At 41.5% G+C, this 18326-nt stretch overlaps 1 protein-coding gene across 2 annotated transcripts in view; it reads right to left on the reverse strand.

The window, feature by feature from the left end:
* Positions 1-4236: 4236 nt before the first annotated feature.
* UBE2W (ubiquitin conjugating enzyme E2 W) overlaps positions 4237-18326 on the reverse strand; it is a 37111-nt gene continuing 23021 nt past the window's right edge. For both annotated transcript variants that reach the window (XM_063451324.1, XM_063451323.1), the window contains 2 exons: positions 7549-7624; positions 4237-5561 (listed from right to left, as the gene is read on the reverse strand). In XM_063451324.1, coding sequence (XP_063307394.1) covers positions 5548-5561; positions 7549-7624 — 90 coding nt within the window. In that variant the 3' untranslated portion in view covers positions 4237-5547. The remainder of the gene's footprint in view (positions 5562-7548; positions 7625-18326) is intronic.

Here is an 18326-nt window from a genome sequence, read left to right on the forward strand (position 1 = left end):
CTGATATATTTATTTGGAGGTGGTTGTTATAGAGGTGTAAATAGATTTAAAAATCTAGTAGAGTACAATGTTTTGTACAAATTGTACACAATTCATTTCATCTAACCTGAGTTATGAAGGATTTTTCTTTACTTGCTCAGTAAGGAATAGGATAATTATAAAGGTACTATTCACTACAGTATCATTTTAATGAGTCTATGTATCTTATACACCAAGTATTGCGTGATGGTGGTAAGACAATGTTGTGCACTGCAACACTATGGTTTGGATAGTATTTTAAAGTCAATGCTACAATTAAAGAAGTCTTTTACAAATTACAAGTGCATGGTGGTACTTTCTGGGACACAATGCACACTGCTTAGCGGAGGTTGACAAACTGTTTGCCATGGACAGTGTTTAAAATCTTAACCCCCTATTTCCGTCATACAGTATTTCCTCCTTCCCCCCCCCCTCTGTCACCTGGGGCCAGACTTATTAGCCTCAGACTAAATGATACTCTGTTTGCAGAGCTAAAAGTCAAACAGGCATTTAAATGAGAATTTAAATCCCCATTGTTACAATGCAGTGTGAGCAGGGTTAAATTCCTACTCACACCAGGAAGTCTTAGGTAACATTGGATACCTGGGACTCCCCTTTATCAGCTGTGGCCCCAAACTTTTTAATGAACTGCATGCTGTGCTGAAGGTACTGCCTGTAGCCGTCTAATTTCAAGAGAACACTGGAGCTGAGCAATCAAGAACAGCTAGTTATGTTCTTACTGGATATGGTGCTTGAGGGATCCCAAGGTCTGAACAGACCCTCGAGAGTCATCCTCAATGGCCCAATGCAATTCTGATCAGTGCTGGCTTTTTTAGTTGCACAGCACAGATCGCATTGCATTGGGCACGCTATCTTCCGTAAGAGACCGGAGACTGCCATACTGAAAACAGTCAGTAGATGGCAGCAACTTACCACTCTGTTTTAGTTTACAATCCCTTTACTAATATCAGTACTGATATTAGAGGGAAACCTTTGGAATTCAATGTAAATTAAGGATTATGATTTGGTTTACAATAAGTATTAGGTTTATGATTGGGTTTAGAATTAATTGTAGTATTAGGTTTAGCATTTGTGTTTTGTGAATTGTGTAGTTTATTATTTTTTTTTTTGCATTATACTTTATAATAAATGAGAATTTATATATGTATATGCCACATCAAATGAAAGCTCTTTTTGTCCTTTAAAAAATAAAAAGTATATAATGTGTTGGTGCAATAAATGAGAAAGATGTAAATTGCGGTTTAACACAAACAGCAAAAAACTGCCTGTATCCTTAACCCCTTAAGGACACATGACATGTGTGACATGTCATGATTCCATTTTATGCCAGAAGTTTGGTCCTTAAGGGGTTAAAGGAACACTATAGTTGCCTGTTTAGGCTCGTCCACCATGGCTGAGATTATATATCTTGATGATCTCAGCCAATCCAATGAATTCCAATAGGAAAGCATTTGGTGGCAATTGCGCATGCGTGGCCAAACGCTGCACTACACCAATCCGCATCTTCTCCTAGAGATGCATTGAATCAATGCATCTGTACGTGGAATGTTCAGTGATCATGCAAAGTGTGGAGATGCTGAACACCAGTGCAACACACTGTGTGGCACTGACAAGGAAGCACCTCTAGTGGCAGTCTGAAAAACTGCCATTAGAAGTAACTAGCCGGCAATGTAAACATTGCGTTTTCTCTTACAAGGCAGTGTTTACAGTGGTAAAGCTGCAGGTACATGCTATAGACACTGCTTAATGTAGTTTCTTGTTACTATAGTGTCCTTTTAAGTGGAAGACAAGCTTCTGAAGCTGTGTTCTTAAGGGATCAATAGTAGTTGTAGTCTGTGTATGCATCATGCCCACAAAATACGAGGTAACCAACCACCAGCTGAAATAATGTTAACAAGCAATTTCTATAAAGGAAATGATTTTTCTTGCTGGGCAATAACCTATGGTATATGATCAGCATTTCTACAGAGACTAACGTGAGAGGCCAGACTGGCTGAGCTCAGCCACTTCCTGCTCTTGGGAAAGCTAACGGCAGAAACTGCAAATCCTTTGCAACAAACGCAGGCATTTCAAAGGTGGATAACATTTTATTTTTGCATTGTTCATCCATTTTCTATAGAGTGACAACTTCAGCCCTTTATGTGCATGAGTTATGACAAACTTAGACTTATATATTGCAAATGACCATACAGTACAACGCTGCAACCAACAAAATCATTAAATTTATAACTAGAATTCTGTCGAAGCTGCATTTGTTGTAAGAGGTAGCTGCACCTCCAACAAAAAGATACAGAGAAATGGTATCACACTGGTTCAATATATCCAGTACTTTATGTTTAAAGGCAAAAATATGTATATCTGCATTAATGAGATAATGCAACAATTTGATTTATTTTGTAACATAAGAATTTATTTGACCAACAAATGTATAAAATTCAGTCAGTACCATTAGACTTTAAGGTTAAAGAAATAATGCATGTATAGAACAGGGGTTGATGATGTCTAAACGACAGTCCATATCCTTCACAATTAGATATCTTTCCCTTTAACAAAAAAAAAATGTAACGAGGGATTGCAATCATGTCTATGTCTCATACCATAAATATAATTTGCAACGATAAGAGCCAGCACAGTATTGGTCACATTCAGGTGTCTGGATATATAGCAGCAAAAACCCATGGAGCGTTTTGGATAAAGGATTCTGTCCACACAGAGGGTCTAATGGACATAACATTTTGGGGTTTGTATTAGAATTGACACCATAGGTAATAAATATATATATTTTTTTACAGGTGAATTATTTACATGCATGTTCTCTCTTTTAACATCTACCAACAGTGGTGCGAATGGTGAGGGTTGCAGTCCTGTTGACAAAGAAGTTTGGTCATAGTAATCAATGTAGTATTCTTATAACTGGAGAGGTAAGGAGTTAAATTGGCAAGACTTGGGAAGTTAGGGTAAGGATTATTGGGCAACATTTAGGATAGAACGGAATCATACCTGACAATTCTGAATCCAGCAAAAACTAGAATAAAAATACTGTTCTATTTAATTAAGTGTAATGGTTATGACACCAGGAGTGCATTAGAGCCCCGCTGATAAGGAGTCAAACCATTTTCAGCAGTCGCTCTCAAACAGTGAGCTATGCCCTGCATTAGCTCTGGGGAGCTGATGGAACTTCCGTTACTCCTGCCATGGTGGTGAATGCAGGGGGCATAGGCTTGTGGACACCAGGTAAGAATTTAAAACCCTTTTTAAAGTTAAAGTTAGATATCTTACAATGTGGGTCGACAGGGCACTCCTGGCACTATATCCACTACAGTGAGCCATAGTGGTTATAGTGCCTGAATGTTCATTTAAAAACCACACACTGGCATCACAGCTACCTTCTGAAAAATCAAACTGGGCATTTCATACAAATGAAGCTACTTTCTCCAACTACACCTTGTAGACATGCTAAAAGTCATTACACTCATAGCAAAAGGCCACTTGCATGAAATGCTTAGTGCTTCTTTAGACAGCATTTGTGATGTAAAAGTACAGTCTTATTGTTTCAGTACATCAGAATATACATACAAACACATGCACAAAACACGGCACTTCAGGGACTTTATTAAGAGCAGCATTGTTGCTCCATTGTTTTCAAGAAGATATATCAATGTTTTTGCCATATCACAAGACAAGAGAATAGCTCCTGTGTTAGGACTGAAACATAAACATCAATAGTTTGCTGTATTTCTGTCTCCTTGCAAAAATATCAATCCAATTCTAATCTTGATAAAGTCCTTTGAGGGCGCTCTTTCACGGATTTGCAAGGGCAATTATATTGTCTAGTGTGAGGCACTAACATGACTTTATATATTTGCTGGATTTAATATAAAAAATATTTTCTCAGACTTGACATCTCAATTTTAAAAGAAAATCAGACTTATAACAATTAGAGATAACCGATCATGTCTCAGAGTTCAGGAAACAGAAAAAGTGGTTGCTAGTTAGAGCATTTTATACAGAACAGGGGGAGTAATAAACACACCAAAATCCAAACTAGACTGTGAATAGACACAGAGAAATGTTTGTTTGGTGCTCAATGATATTTAGTTCCATCAACCATCAAAATAAATACAATGAAAAGAAGAATGTGGCTTTCTCAATGACATGTATTCTATAAAACACAGTCAACTACAATGTGGCAATAAATAACATAAAAATAAAGAAATATTTATTAGAACTGCTTTTAGACAATTGTGTTTCAGTATAGAAAAAGAAATGAAACCAGTTGTAACCAGTCCTCAGGGGAGGAAAAAAAAAAAAAAAAAAGGAGGAGGGGGTTCTTTTTGGAAATGCTGTCGATATGAGCAGAATGGGTTAAGAAAATATACTTTTACTCATATTGTATAAGCTTGCACTCCTTTATCGACGAGTTACCTGCAGGTATCAAGAGAAATGTAACGAAAATGCCTGAAAACATTCTGTTTTTTTAAATATGGTTTTGTATTTTAAACAAGACAAAATAATCAAACAAAAAAAGTGACACAAAACGTGGTATTTCTTTTTTTTGTAGCACAAATAAATGAAGTTAATAAAGGCGTAAGCTGATGACCAGAGACATTTAAACTAGAAAGGTTGTATAAGAAATAAGCTCATCTATTGTGATATTCAGTTCTTGGCAAACATAAGCAACTTCGTGCAATCCAGCTGCAGGGGACTGCCCCTAGCAAGAGGATCAGCCAAACAACAAGGCTGATCATCTTAGAAATCTGAGTCTATAGAAATAAGCCGCTCAGATGTTGCCAAAAACTGATCCTATGTAAAGACTGCAGCTGCTAAGGTCACTATCTTTTGATATAAAGCTCTGATACAGTCACCTAAACTCTACCATCTCTGTTGGGCTGTATTCTAGATCTATCAGTAGCTATATACAACTTCTCATTTATGCAGGCATGAGATATTGTACCAGTCCATTACAATCACCAGGAACCAGTCACAAACGATCTGACAAAGGAAACAAGTTAAAAATAAACAAAGTTCCTGTTTCACGGTGCTTCATTCGAGCATGTTGAGCCATGCTGCCAATTTCACGATCACAGTGCATAGTATCCTGATGATATGGGTGGTAATATGTTGTTGGAAAGGTTCCTCCTTATCCCACTGCATTTGGTAAACATATCCAGTAGGCCCTATCATGCATTTATCATTGTTATTGCACAATACATGAGGACCTGAGAGATCTTGGAAAGCATAAGAGAAAAAAAAAAAAGGAAAATGGAATTTCATCCTGACGCCTGCATTAATCCAGTATGACTAATAAAGCATGTCAGCTGCATGTGCTGAAGCAGCTATCAACATGCGCCCACAATGCACACTAGTAAAAATGCAGTAAAAAGGAAGTAGTCTTCATCGGGTTTAAATCACCTCTATTCAAAAGGTTAAAGTTCAAAGACTCAAAGGATCAAAGTGCTCATTTACTCAGTAGGACTAGCTTCTTCTAGAGGGATCTGCACTGTAGCATCAACATGTATCATCTGTACAAAGAGAAAAAAATAGATTATATCAGCATTTTTTGTACAGGAACTTGAAAATGTAAACTAATGTAAAAGGTACACACTTTGGCCTGCAGCTTTGCCGGGTGCAGAGCTGCAGACCACGTGGTACATCTCGTGGTCTCCAGACGTAAGAGTGTTGCCATGGTAACCGGTGGCAACGCTCTGATACACTGGAGATCACGAGGTCCGACAGAGCTGCAGACCCGGGGGCTGGCTCTCAGTCAGGGCAGACTCACTGGAGGGGCCTCGTACCCAGCAGCATAATGGGCAAGCCGCCGGGCCCCCTTCTGTGTCGGGTGCTCGGTCAGAGACCGAGGACCCAACATGTCACTATGCCGAGATTTAGACGACCGCGAGGCCCCAATCAGGGCGAGGCCTAAGACAGCTGCCTGAATCGCCTAATTAGAGAGCCACCTCTGTTGGCAAATGAGTATGAATTAAAAGCAGAATCCAATATTTGTAACCTTTAATATTATGCAAACAACAAAGAGATAGAAGGGGAAACAAATAAGCTAAAATGTAATTTACATACTTTATAGCAAGCTGAGTAGCATTATGTAAAAAGCTTATGGATGTTACATCATCTAGTACAATTTATCTATGGACTAAAAAAGGGCTCGAGGACTAGCTCAATTTATGAAGTTACAATCCTTTATAGTCCAAATAAAGATAACAATATCATTATGTATATATTCATACTATATCATTAAAGGCACACTACAGGCATCTATGAGGAAAGTTCAGTGTCTCCATGCAGAGGGTGGAGACACTGAATGGCAGTGCTGCACATTGTGCAGCACTGCTCCAGGAAACTCCTCTAGTAGCCATCTGAGCAATGTCCACTGGAGGTATCCTTAAGCTGTTATGTAAACACTGCATGTGTTTACTACAAAAAGCCTGAAGGGAATGATTAAACTCAACAGAACAAATACAATAAGTTGTAGTTGTTCTGGTGACTATAGCATCCATTTAAATCACTTTGTTTATGCAGCTCTAGTCACACCTCCCTGAATGTAATGTGCATGATCTTCCTAAACACTTCCTGTAATGTATGATCTAATGTTTAAACTTCCTTTATTGCATATTCCAGCGGTTTCCATCCTGGGGCGCCACGACAGGTACAGTGATTGGGAACCACTGGCATATTCTGTTTAATTTAGAATTTCATATCTCCTGCTCAGTCAATAGCTTTCTAGACTCTGCAGAAGCCTCCTGTGGGTCATTAAAGTTCCATTTACAAAGCAGGAGATAAAAACTTTTAAAGTAAGTTAACATTAGGGGAGTTGTGTCTAGGGAGAAACTAACGTGATTTAACTCCTAAATGGCATACAATAGCGCTATGAGATTGCAGGGGCATGATCTATACACCAAAACTGTTTCATTAAGCTAAAGATGTTTTGATGCCTATAGTATCCTTCTAAGTGTAAGATGTAGACTTTTAGGACCCAAACTACTTTCCATGCTGCAGTTCAGTTTAGTGAAACTACTTGAAACATTCGTTGTGTTAGACCATTTCAATTGCTTTTATTTGATTTGTTCATTGCAAACCGCTGAAAGCCTGTACATTTTGACAATACACCTGATTTTCAAAAGGGGCTGAATGATTTTGATTACAACTGTATGTCTTTGTGATTAAATGCTATATCTGAGCAGTCCAAAAAGCCATTTCTAGGCAGCACTTCTTGAATAGCATAACATGCCAATAAACCAGTGTATATTACCATATTCAACAGGTAATACGTGTCAAGTCTCACCTATGAGTGGATTAAAAACTGTTCAATATGCCCAAATGAAAAGAAAGCCAAGGTTAGAAAAGACTAATTGTGTTATTCAATATTACAAGTAACAGGGGCTGTCAATCTTTGCTTGCATAAAAAGAGATGAAAAATAAATAAATACATGGTCTAAAAGAAGTAGGTCAGGTATACTCTGCTGAAACATTGCTTGGCAAACAAGCATTACTCACCATGATACCACCATTTAGTTTTCTTTGGATTTTTGTTGCACGTTCTTACATAAAATGAGTTATCTGGAGGTCGCCTCTAATTAAGGGAAATAAAACAATAGATTCAATTATATTCATTCACATTATCAAAAAATGTGATATCCAAGACAAAACAATTCTATTCTTAAAGGGATATGCATCACTTGACAATTATTTTCTTTAAACCGGCAAACAAACACTTTTGAACAAATATACAATCCAAAATAAAGCAATAAAAACTTTGAAAAGTATGCAATAAATGTTTATAAACATACTATAAAACTGGTCAAATTGCATTGTTGGAAGTGCCTCGCAGCTAGGGGAGTTTCTGCAGTCTTATCCTCTCCCCATTTAGCCACCCCTCTCAGTTTCAGACCAGTCTACTAATGATCGAAATGGGGCATCATTGTACAGCAACAGAACAGATAAATCTAACACCAGAGCCTACATTCATATTGATCAAAGTTCTGTCTCCCCCCTGTCAGATGTTATAAGGTGAAGAGATCTTCCATTTGCACATGGGTAAATCTGTCAGGCATACTCAATGCACTTTTCCAGCATTCCTAGGGATAGGACACGGATTGGTTAGATCAGTGTGTCCCCTGGAGTGAATGTGAAAAGCATAACTAAAGTGAAAAAAAAAAAATGTTTACCTGCTTTTTAATAAAAAAAAAAAAAAAAAAAAAAAGGTTTTGAATCCCTTTAAGATGTAGCAATAAATGCCTATTAAAAGCGGCACACTGACATTATTACTTAGAATATCCAAAATACAGCTCACAACAATAGCTTTTCTAGATGGATCAATAGCAAGATATCTTGCAGAGAAATTAGCCCACCTGCTTAGACAAAGACAATCAGGCATTTGATACACTAAAGTATTACATTGTAGATTTAGATTATTCTTGCCTGCAGTGAAATACAGCTATGAAACCATGCCTAATACATTCTTTAGTGACAGCCACCCCACGGCTTCCGTTGGTTCACAATTCTTCAAATTGTACGCAACTGTTCTTGTCGATGTGTGAATGCCTCACAATGGCAGATTATAAATAACTGCTCAAGTGCTTAATCCAAAATAAACATTTCTATATATTCGGTAAAGATAAAGCTGGAATGAGGACAGGCACTAGTGAGGTGTAAGAGAAAATGTAATAAAATATATAGTTTTTTGTTGTTAATAATTGGTATTTAGGTTAAAGTTTCCAGGGTTTTCGTTATTGCACACTGCTCATTAGTGCTTGAAGGCACGGGGGAGATCAAATAAGTTTCTGTGTAGGTGTTTGATTACACATGACTAAAAGTATAAAGTGCCAATGAGGTTTGGGGGGGCATGGCTGATCGCCGAGCAAGATGGACGCCTGAAACTCTGCTCTGGCACGAGGGCTCCACTACATTTAATTCTACTCAAGCTTAAACTCCAATAAATCCTCCAAAATACAATGGCAACATCTAAAAATAAGAAGACTACCTCAAAAGCCGACAAGATTAACTTTTTCGGGCACAAGTCTTCCCTCACGGCGGACCCGCTGCAAGCAGCCAAACACGAGGGTGCAGACGCCGCCGCTCCCAACCCCTCTCCTGCGCTGCCGGTAGACCCCCAACCTACAGAATGCCTAACACGGAGCCATTTCGAGCAAGCCATGGAGACTATGGCCGAAAAGCTAATACTTACCTGGCAAAAGACCGCCGACCAAATCAAGAGGGAGGTAAGAGACCTCTCGGCCAGGACCTCTGCTGTGGAACAACGCCACCAAGAGCTGGAGGCCAAACAAACGACCGTCTCGGAGCACCTACAAGTACTTCAACGGAAGATGGAGACTATGGAAGAGCGCATGGCAGACCACGAGGACAGGGCACGCAGGAACAATCTGCGGCTCCGCGGTGTCCCTGAAACGATTCTCCCCGAAGATCTGCAGGCTTATGCAAGAGGCCTTATGAGGGCATATGCCCCTGACATCCCTACGGACATGCTCTTGGTGGATAGAATCCATAGGGTGGCGAAGCCCAAGAACCTGCCGGACTCTGTGCCACGTGATGTATTGCTCAGGGCCCACTATTTCCATATTAAGGAACTGGTCCTCCGTGCCCATAGAAGCAAGACGGATCCCCATGAAGACTTCTTAACTGTACGTATAATGCCGGACATTTCGTCGGCCACACTCCGCCGCAGAAGGGACTTTAACCGGATCACCACGGCATTCCGCACCCATGGTATACGCTACCGGTGGGGGTTCCCCACGAAATTGATCCTTACCATAGACGGGAAGACGACCTATATTCTATCTCCAGAAGAAGGATTACAACTTATTGAACAGTGGGGCCTCCTGGAAGACCCGTCTGAAGACCCACGGCCCAACAAATGCCGCCCAGGTCGCCCAACACACATGGACTAACACGTTACCTGGAAGCGGCAAGCACAATTGCGCAAGTATCACAAACTGATTACCTATATTTATTTATTTATTTTAACTTTACTACCTAAGGCGCTATATAATTGCATATATTGTTTGCCTCTTTACCACCTTTGAAAAGTGTCACCCCTGTACATATGCACATATGCCATAGCCTAGTATGTTACTTTAGCAGTGACAGGCATGCTTACTGCCGAGCATCACGAACTGTTCCACTATGTTTAGCTAACATTAACACCGAAGACGCTATTGGTTGGTAAATATCGATTGCCTCTCCACCACACCGGGAATGCCCTCCTGCACGTAGACACGCACGCCATAGCCCACTGCCTAACTCGACCCTGGACATGTGGCAGCGCTCCCTGGGGCAGTATTATATACTTACACGGGGGATCGACATATGGGGCACTAGAGTGCTTACTGCGCCCGACACTAATTCCGAACTTACCTTTCATGCCGGGTACTACCGACCTGCGTGTTGTACTGCATGTAGGGGTGCAGGCGCAACCACTACGGACAATGTCTAACCCGAGGGCCCTACACTATCTACACGTCCATACGGGCGTCGACTAGCTGCCCACGATCCTATCACCACTAGTCTGGACAACTGGTGCACAATATGGGGCATAAGCCATTATATTCACGTATATCGCGCCGACTCGTGGTGCATTACACGTTCACATATACCATTGGCCCGAGAGCTGCTTGATGAAACGCTCTACTGGCATACCCGGCCCTCACTATCAAATGCCGCACTCCACATATCTATGCCTCCCCGCAACGCCACCTTAGGTAGATTTCTAGTTCCCCTCAGCGGGCACCGCCCGCACCTACTGTCACACCCGGTCAGCTACAAGGACATGAGTTACACTAACTGGGTAAAACATGGGGGGGCACGAATGAGTCATATGCCCGTGCCGGTGATGCTCATATAGATGTGTTCAAACCACCCTGGGTAAAGTATGTTAGCCTTCCACATGGTGGCAAAAAGGGGACAATCGAACCCGCTGCGCCAAGTAAAGACATGATATTTGCTTGCCCTTTTGTTATCAAGGTTACCCGTTCTATGTTATTGTTGCTATGTTTTCCTGTTTACCGACCTCACCTACGAGATTTCAGCTCTACCTCATTATCTAAAATGGAGCCCACTTAGCCACGTATTTGGAAGCTCCTGCTCCTCAACCCCACGGTACGACTAGCGTACCAGACCGCTAGGTCTTTGTAAAGTTCACCCTCTTTACTACGAGATCCCTCCCGCCTCTCCACATCACCCTGTACCTCACCCACCGTCACAGCTCATACATAGACAAGCCAGTCTAAGCATCGCAGTACTCTGATATTCCCCCTAATCCTCATAGCACGCATCAACAACCATGATCATCTACTCACACAATACCAGAGGCCTCAACATGCCACATAAGCGACGTATGCTACTAGATGACATAAAACGAACCAAAGCAGACAGTTTGCGTACAAGAAACGCACTTTGTAACCGGCAGGGTCCCCACGTTCGCTTACAGAGATTATCCTACACAATTCCACGCTACACACTCCTCTAAATCCAGGGGTGTCTCTGTCCTGTTCCACAATTCTCTGACGGTGGAAACACTCCGGGTCAAAAAAGACAGCCAAGGACGTTATATAATTCTACAATGCAGAATCAATGAACATCCTTACATTATAGTATGCCTCTGTAGTCCAAATGACGAACAACGCAATTTCCTACATAAAGTCCTTAACAAACTGCCTGACGACGCAAATGACCCCAAGATCATCTGTGGTGATTTTAACCATACTATAGACACTCGCTTGGACTCGACCGCTCCAAGTACATCAACCAGACATCTCACACTCAAACCACACGCCAAGGCATTCACAAAACTTATCCATGAAAACAGCCTCTATGACGTCTGGAGAACGAGAAATCCCTCGGAAAGGGAATATATGTTCTTCTCACAAGTACACAAGACCTATTCAAGACTAGACCATATCCTTGCCTCCGGCGTGCTACTCCCACACATAGAGGACTGCTCTATAGGCAATATAGTATGGTCAGATCATGCCCCATTAACACTGACACTACACTCCAACTACCAGCACCGAGGTAAACCACCGTGGCGCCTCAATGACTCACTACTTTACGATCAATCTTTCGCAACGACGCTACAGTCTAACCTACTAAACTACTTTGAGACGAATGATAACTCAGAAGCCTCCATCTTCTCAATATGGCAAGCCCATAAAACGGTCATGAGAGGCCTGCTAATCAGCCGTGCGTCCTTCCTGAAACGCATGCGAGACAAGAAACACACAGACCTTCTACGAAGACTGAGGGACACCACAACAGCTCATCTCCTTCACCCTTCACAAGCTTATTTAGAGGAAATACAAGACGTCACCAGTCAAATCAACTCACTCTCTTTGGAAAAAACAGCCCACATCCTTTCCAAACTGAAATTGAGAACGCACACTCAAGGCAACAGGGCAGGGAAATACCTGGCCACCCTGCTTAAAAAGCAACAGGCTCACTCTAAAATCCCACACTTGGTCACCACCTCAGGTGATAAAATACATAACCCGCAAGACATCAACGACAGTATGGCCGACTACTATTACTCCCTTTTCAACCTCAAGACAGACCCAACACTGCACCAACCGACACTAACAGAAATAGATGACTTTCTTGTGCAGACAAAGCTCCCCACTCTCTCTAGCACGCAGGTCACCACAACTTCAACTTCAGGTCACCACAAAATAAATTTTAGACACCATTACCTCCTTACCCTCCGGGAAATCACCGGGCCCAGATGGCATGACTAATGCTTATTACAAACAATTTGCGCCACTCTTAGTCCCCTATTTACAGAAAGTATACAACCACGCCATACGGACAGGACAACTGCCAAGCGAGATGCTGATGGCCCATGTCGCCACCCTTCCCAAGCCAGGGAAACCCCCGAATAGGTGCCAGAACCTCCGCCCCATATCCCTACTAAATACGGATGTCAAAATCATAGCAAAGATCTTCTCCAATAGGTTAACACATATAATACCTTCACTGATACAGGCAGACCAGGTAGGGTTTGTGGGGGGTAGACAGGCAGCGGACGGCACGAGGAAAACCCTAGACTTACTTTACGAGCTACAACGGAATAAAAACCCCAGCGTCCTACTATCCCTGGACGCTGAGAAAGCCTTTGACAGGCTCCACTGGCCTTTCTTAATGGCAGTGCTCAGGAAATTTGAATTCCCTCCGCAATTCTTGTCACTCGTCACATCGCTTTACTCCTCACCAACAGCCAGAGTTGTAAACGAAGGCTTCGTTTCCAAACCGTTCCTCATATCTAATGGCTCCAGACAAGGATGCCCCCTATCCCCATTACTTTACATTTTATCACCGGAACCCCTCATCCAACTGATACGGGATGACCCAAATATACATGGAGTTAAAGCCAAGAGTTGGGAATACAAATTGTCCTTGTTTGCGGATGATATCCTACTTACCTTGGAACAACCGCATGTATCTCTACCCAATTTCCACAAAATCCTTTCCGGATTTAGCGCCTGCTCCTACTATAAATCGAACATCTCTAAAACCCTCGCCCTAGGTATTAACCCTCAAAGCTAATTTTCACTACGATTGGAAACATTATCACATCAAATTCTTAGGTATCCTCTTTACTCCCTCCACGGCCGCACTATACAAAGCAAATTACGCCAAACCCTTCACAGAAATCAGAGCTCTATTGCATAGCTGGAAGGGTAAATATGTATCCTGGACTGGCCGGATAGCTTCAGTTAAGATGGTGATCCTACCTAAAATCCAATACTTGGGCCGCACGCTCCCACTCAAAATCTCCAACAAATACTAGGGGGATCTACAACGTACCATAAACGAATACATATGGGACTATAAAAAACCAAGAGTGGCTCTAAGCACGATGTTTAAAACTTATGCCCAAGGCGGGATGGGCTTGCCAGACATAAAAAGATACTACAGGGCAGCGCAGATTGCCCCAATTATCGCGGCTTCTAATCACAGGACCCCCTTGACATGGGTTGAAATTGAGAGAGCCCATGCCGGGCTACCGGTGAACCAACGACCCAAACCGTCGGAATTACTACCAACAACTGCACTAACCCGCTCCATATGGGACAACTACCGCAAGAAGAGGGGGGCAACAAGGTCTCTTGCACCAGCAACCCCAAAAGAAGACAATTTATCCCAGACTTCAATCAAACTCTGGCTCAGGCATGGCATTTTCACACGATCGTAAGCACTGCAGGGCGACAACCTCAAACCCTTCCCTGATCTCTGCAACGAATTCAAATTGCCTACGACAGCGACCTTCTCCTACATCCAACTGCAATCCTGGGTAAACCTCCATAAACCGCGACAAACCGCAAGCTCACCTAACCCATACTGGCTTAGAATAACAGAGATTTGTACGAAGACGAAGCCGGCAACAAAACACATTTCACTAATCTACACTTCCGAAAGCACGGACGCTCATGCAAAGCCACCGTCCTTCAAGGTAGCATGGGAACACGATCTAGGGCACAAACTCACGAACGAGCAATGGATAGACATATTTCGTGCCAATACAAAACTGACCCTCTGTTTATCCCATACAGAACTCTCACGCAAACCAATATACCGGTGGTACCTAGTCCCCTCGAGACTTAAACGCAGCTACCCTAACGCGCCTGATACATGCTGGCGTTGTCAGGGGGACCAAGGCACCTTCATATACGTATGGTGGCAATGCCCACTTCTAAAACAATACTGGTCACAAGTCCTGGACCTAGCAATACGGTGCACCCACATGCACATATCCCTGCTACCGGAACTGTTCCTGCTACTTCTGCTCCCTCAAACGCCTCACACTCATACCAAATATCTGTTATATCACATCTCTATGGCGGCCCTCACCGTCATAAGTAGACAATGGAAACAAACAACTGCTCCAACAATGCATCGCAGCTGTGGAAACAACTAAGACTTATGAAACTGCAGCACGGAAACCAAGACAGAACGACTGCTATTGGGCCACAGCGTGGGTCATATGGGATAGCAATAAATCACGCTGAACCGACAACAACATGCTACCTGACCCAGATGACACACCTCCCTGATTGGAGGTAATACAAAAGACACTACACTCACATTGGCTGGCTTGCACTTACTTACATAACTGCGCCACACCTACATGCCTGCACCACACACACGCCCTGCTACACATACACCCCCACACCAACCCATTCCACTCACATGCATACTACCATTCCCTCAACCCCAGACCCGACCACCCTTATCCTTTACTTGAACAACACATACTACACTAGTAGTGTTGACCCGTACGCCCAAGTTATATCCGACCCGATGTGGATGTACATTACCCACGAACACATGCCAAAGTTCTGATGTTATGGAGCCTTGAGTGTTTCGGGCATGCTGTGTCATCGGGTCTCTGTATTATCTTGTCTCTGTATTATACCCGTATTATTCCACGGTAACCATGACATTTCGTGTGACAAATTTTTTCTTTGGCATAACCTGACCCTTTTTTGCCTTTTGTACCCTCTTCCCCTACCTCTTTATTGCAAAATAAAAATTGTCAAATTCAAAAAAGTGCCAATGAGGTTTGAGGGATAAAAGCTAATCCTTACTACAATGGATTAAAAAAATAAAGCCAGTTTATCAATAGGAAACATTACATCTTTTAGGGTTACCTGATTATCAATTAATGCATAAAATAAGTGGCACTCTCTACCCCACACCTTTTTTTTATTCTTATTTTTTACACAGACGTTTGCAGTAAAGGAGTTGGTGAATTTCGATTGCCTTAAAATTGCATCATATGTATAAAAGGATGCATTCAATGGTGCATGCGTTTTATGTATGCATTCCATTTTGACATTGAAGTGATGTACAGCATAAGCAGTAGAGGGAATGGGCCCAAACGCCCAGTTATTACACAATCACGCCAGACAAACGTGATCATTAACCACATCATTTGTATTATAAAAGCAAATAACTCAACTGTGATTCAAATTAAAGTGTTGCTCTGAGAACCATAACCACTTCATCTTATGTATGTGGTTATAGTGCAAAGACCCTGTCCCTGTATTTCTCTCTTTTAAAAAGGTTTATTCCAGGGATAAAGAGTTTTTTTTCTTCATATAGGCTGTCAAACAGCCAACTGGAATATTCTCTTGCTGGCTGCCAATATCAGTTTTGTGAAAGTACTGTGTCAGATGTCAGCACACACTGCATGCTATCTCAGAAGACTTGTCCATAGTAAAGGGAGTTACACACAGTGCCACAACTCTAGCTCCCTAGCTGTCAAATACTTTCTAACTACCTGATAAAGGCCTCTCCCCTTCCTTGGAAGGAGGGGAAAGAGCCACTCTTGTTGGGAATCTCTGTCCAATCAGACTGAGTGCAAGACATTCTTTGCTCTTGCTGGACTAAAACTCCACATGGTCAGCGAGATTCTGGCTGAGGCTAGTGTGAAGTGATATACACATCGGATGTAATGGGATATGGAGGCAACCACTTGATAAAAAGCTTATGTGAAATATAACTATATTTGTGAAAATTTTAGTTATGCAATACTTATATGCATTAAACGTATAAGCATTTTCAGACTAATTTTTCCTTTACGTGTTTGCACAAACAAGTCACATCTGCATAGTGTAACAAAGCCATTATTTCACGTGACAATTATCCCTATAATGTGATCTATACGCTTGGTATTTTGCAATTGCCCCCACGCTGAAATACTGCCATACAGAATGCGTGTGTCTAATTACAGATTCTAGGAAGCACTGGTTCCAAGTCTCATGCCAAGTGTGTAGTATTTCTGACATTCCAGCCCTTACCACGCTTACAAAATGGCTCAATGACGAAATTCCCGTAGTGGAAGACCTATTATTGTGTAATACACACGTAAATTTAATGAGTAAAAGCACTGCCTAAAACAAATTCTATGAAATAATCACATAAGAGGGATGTGTGTCATCTATAATCCTGCTGCATTTATAAGGTCAAAGACAGGATATAATGTTTTAAATGCACGGTTAAGCCATTAATACGAATATATATATATTTAACCCCTTAAGGACACAACTTCTGGAATAAAAGGGAATCATGACGGAATATTTCCGTCATGTGTCCTTAAGGGGATAGAGAGATATAGAGACACACACACACACACACACATCGAAGAAAGTTCCGATCAGGAACTGAAATGTCAACACTGTTTAACTTGGTTATGATGGAATAAAGGGAGAAATCCATTGAGAAGTCAGTAGTGAGGACACACTTTGGATATGTACAATAAAATTCTTATGGGATGCAGAACTCCATTAAATGCCCAGGAGAATTTCAAACTGTAAATTCAAATAGCCACTAAAAAAGTCCTTGCACTCATGGGTCTTTATAATTACAGTGATTATATTTATTTACATATCAAACAAATGCATGTGCACACACACACACACACACAAATCGTCCTTTGAGAAGGCAGTTGTGGAAGAACTTAATAAAAAAGTCATTCCATTTTCATTATTTTTGTTGCGCAAGAAGATTAACAATCATGCTAGCTATGCCACAACGGCTGACAAACATTTCAAGAGATAGGATAGTATATGGCATGTAATTGATAACTGCGCATTTTTTTTTCCAAGTTAAATCAAAATGTGTCAGTAAGTGAGTATACATATGAGTTGATGGAGACGTGTTTTTTAGCCTGACACTGAGTGAGTCAAGATAGAAGGTAACATGCTATTGAAAAGTTAAACAGGTGTAATCAAGAAGTGTCAGAAAAAGAATATGCATAAGGGTTGATGAATACATGCTTTGTAGCCTGACACTGAGTGAGTATAAGAACGTAACAAGCTATTAGCTAATAATTGAATGCTTGTGTCCACTGGAACTGTGTATCTCAACACTATACACAACAGAGCACAAGATAAGGCACTTGTGAGTAAACTTTACAAAAGATAGCAGGCTATAGTGCTAGGGCTTTAACTGAAATATCAGTTTTTAACAAGGGTGAATAGTCAGGGTGAGTGTCTATGCTGAGGTATGGTGTGTGAAGCATATCAGACAGCTATGATGTACCAAACACCCTAGTGTGCTAGTAATTAATGACAGGAATAACTTTGGCCCATAATTGCATGCTTGTTTCCACTGGAACCGTGTATCTCAGCAATATACTGCTCTATAACCCTGGCAGGGGGGAGACAACATGTCTAAAAGAAGGGGAAACAGAGGAGTCACATGAGGGCCACTTTAAGCAAAATACTATGGATCTATGCATGAGTGAATGGAGCTTCTGGTTG

Source organism: Pelobates fuscus, chromosome 4 (assembly GCF_036172605.1).
Source record: "Pelobates fuscus isolate aPelFus1 chromosome 4, aPelFus1.pri, whole genome shotgun sequence".
Classification (NCBI taxonomy): Eukaryota; Metazoa; Chordata; class Amphibia; order Anura; family Pelobatidae; genus Pelobates; species Pelobates fuscus.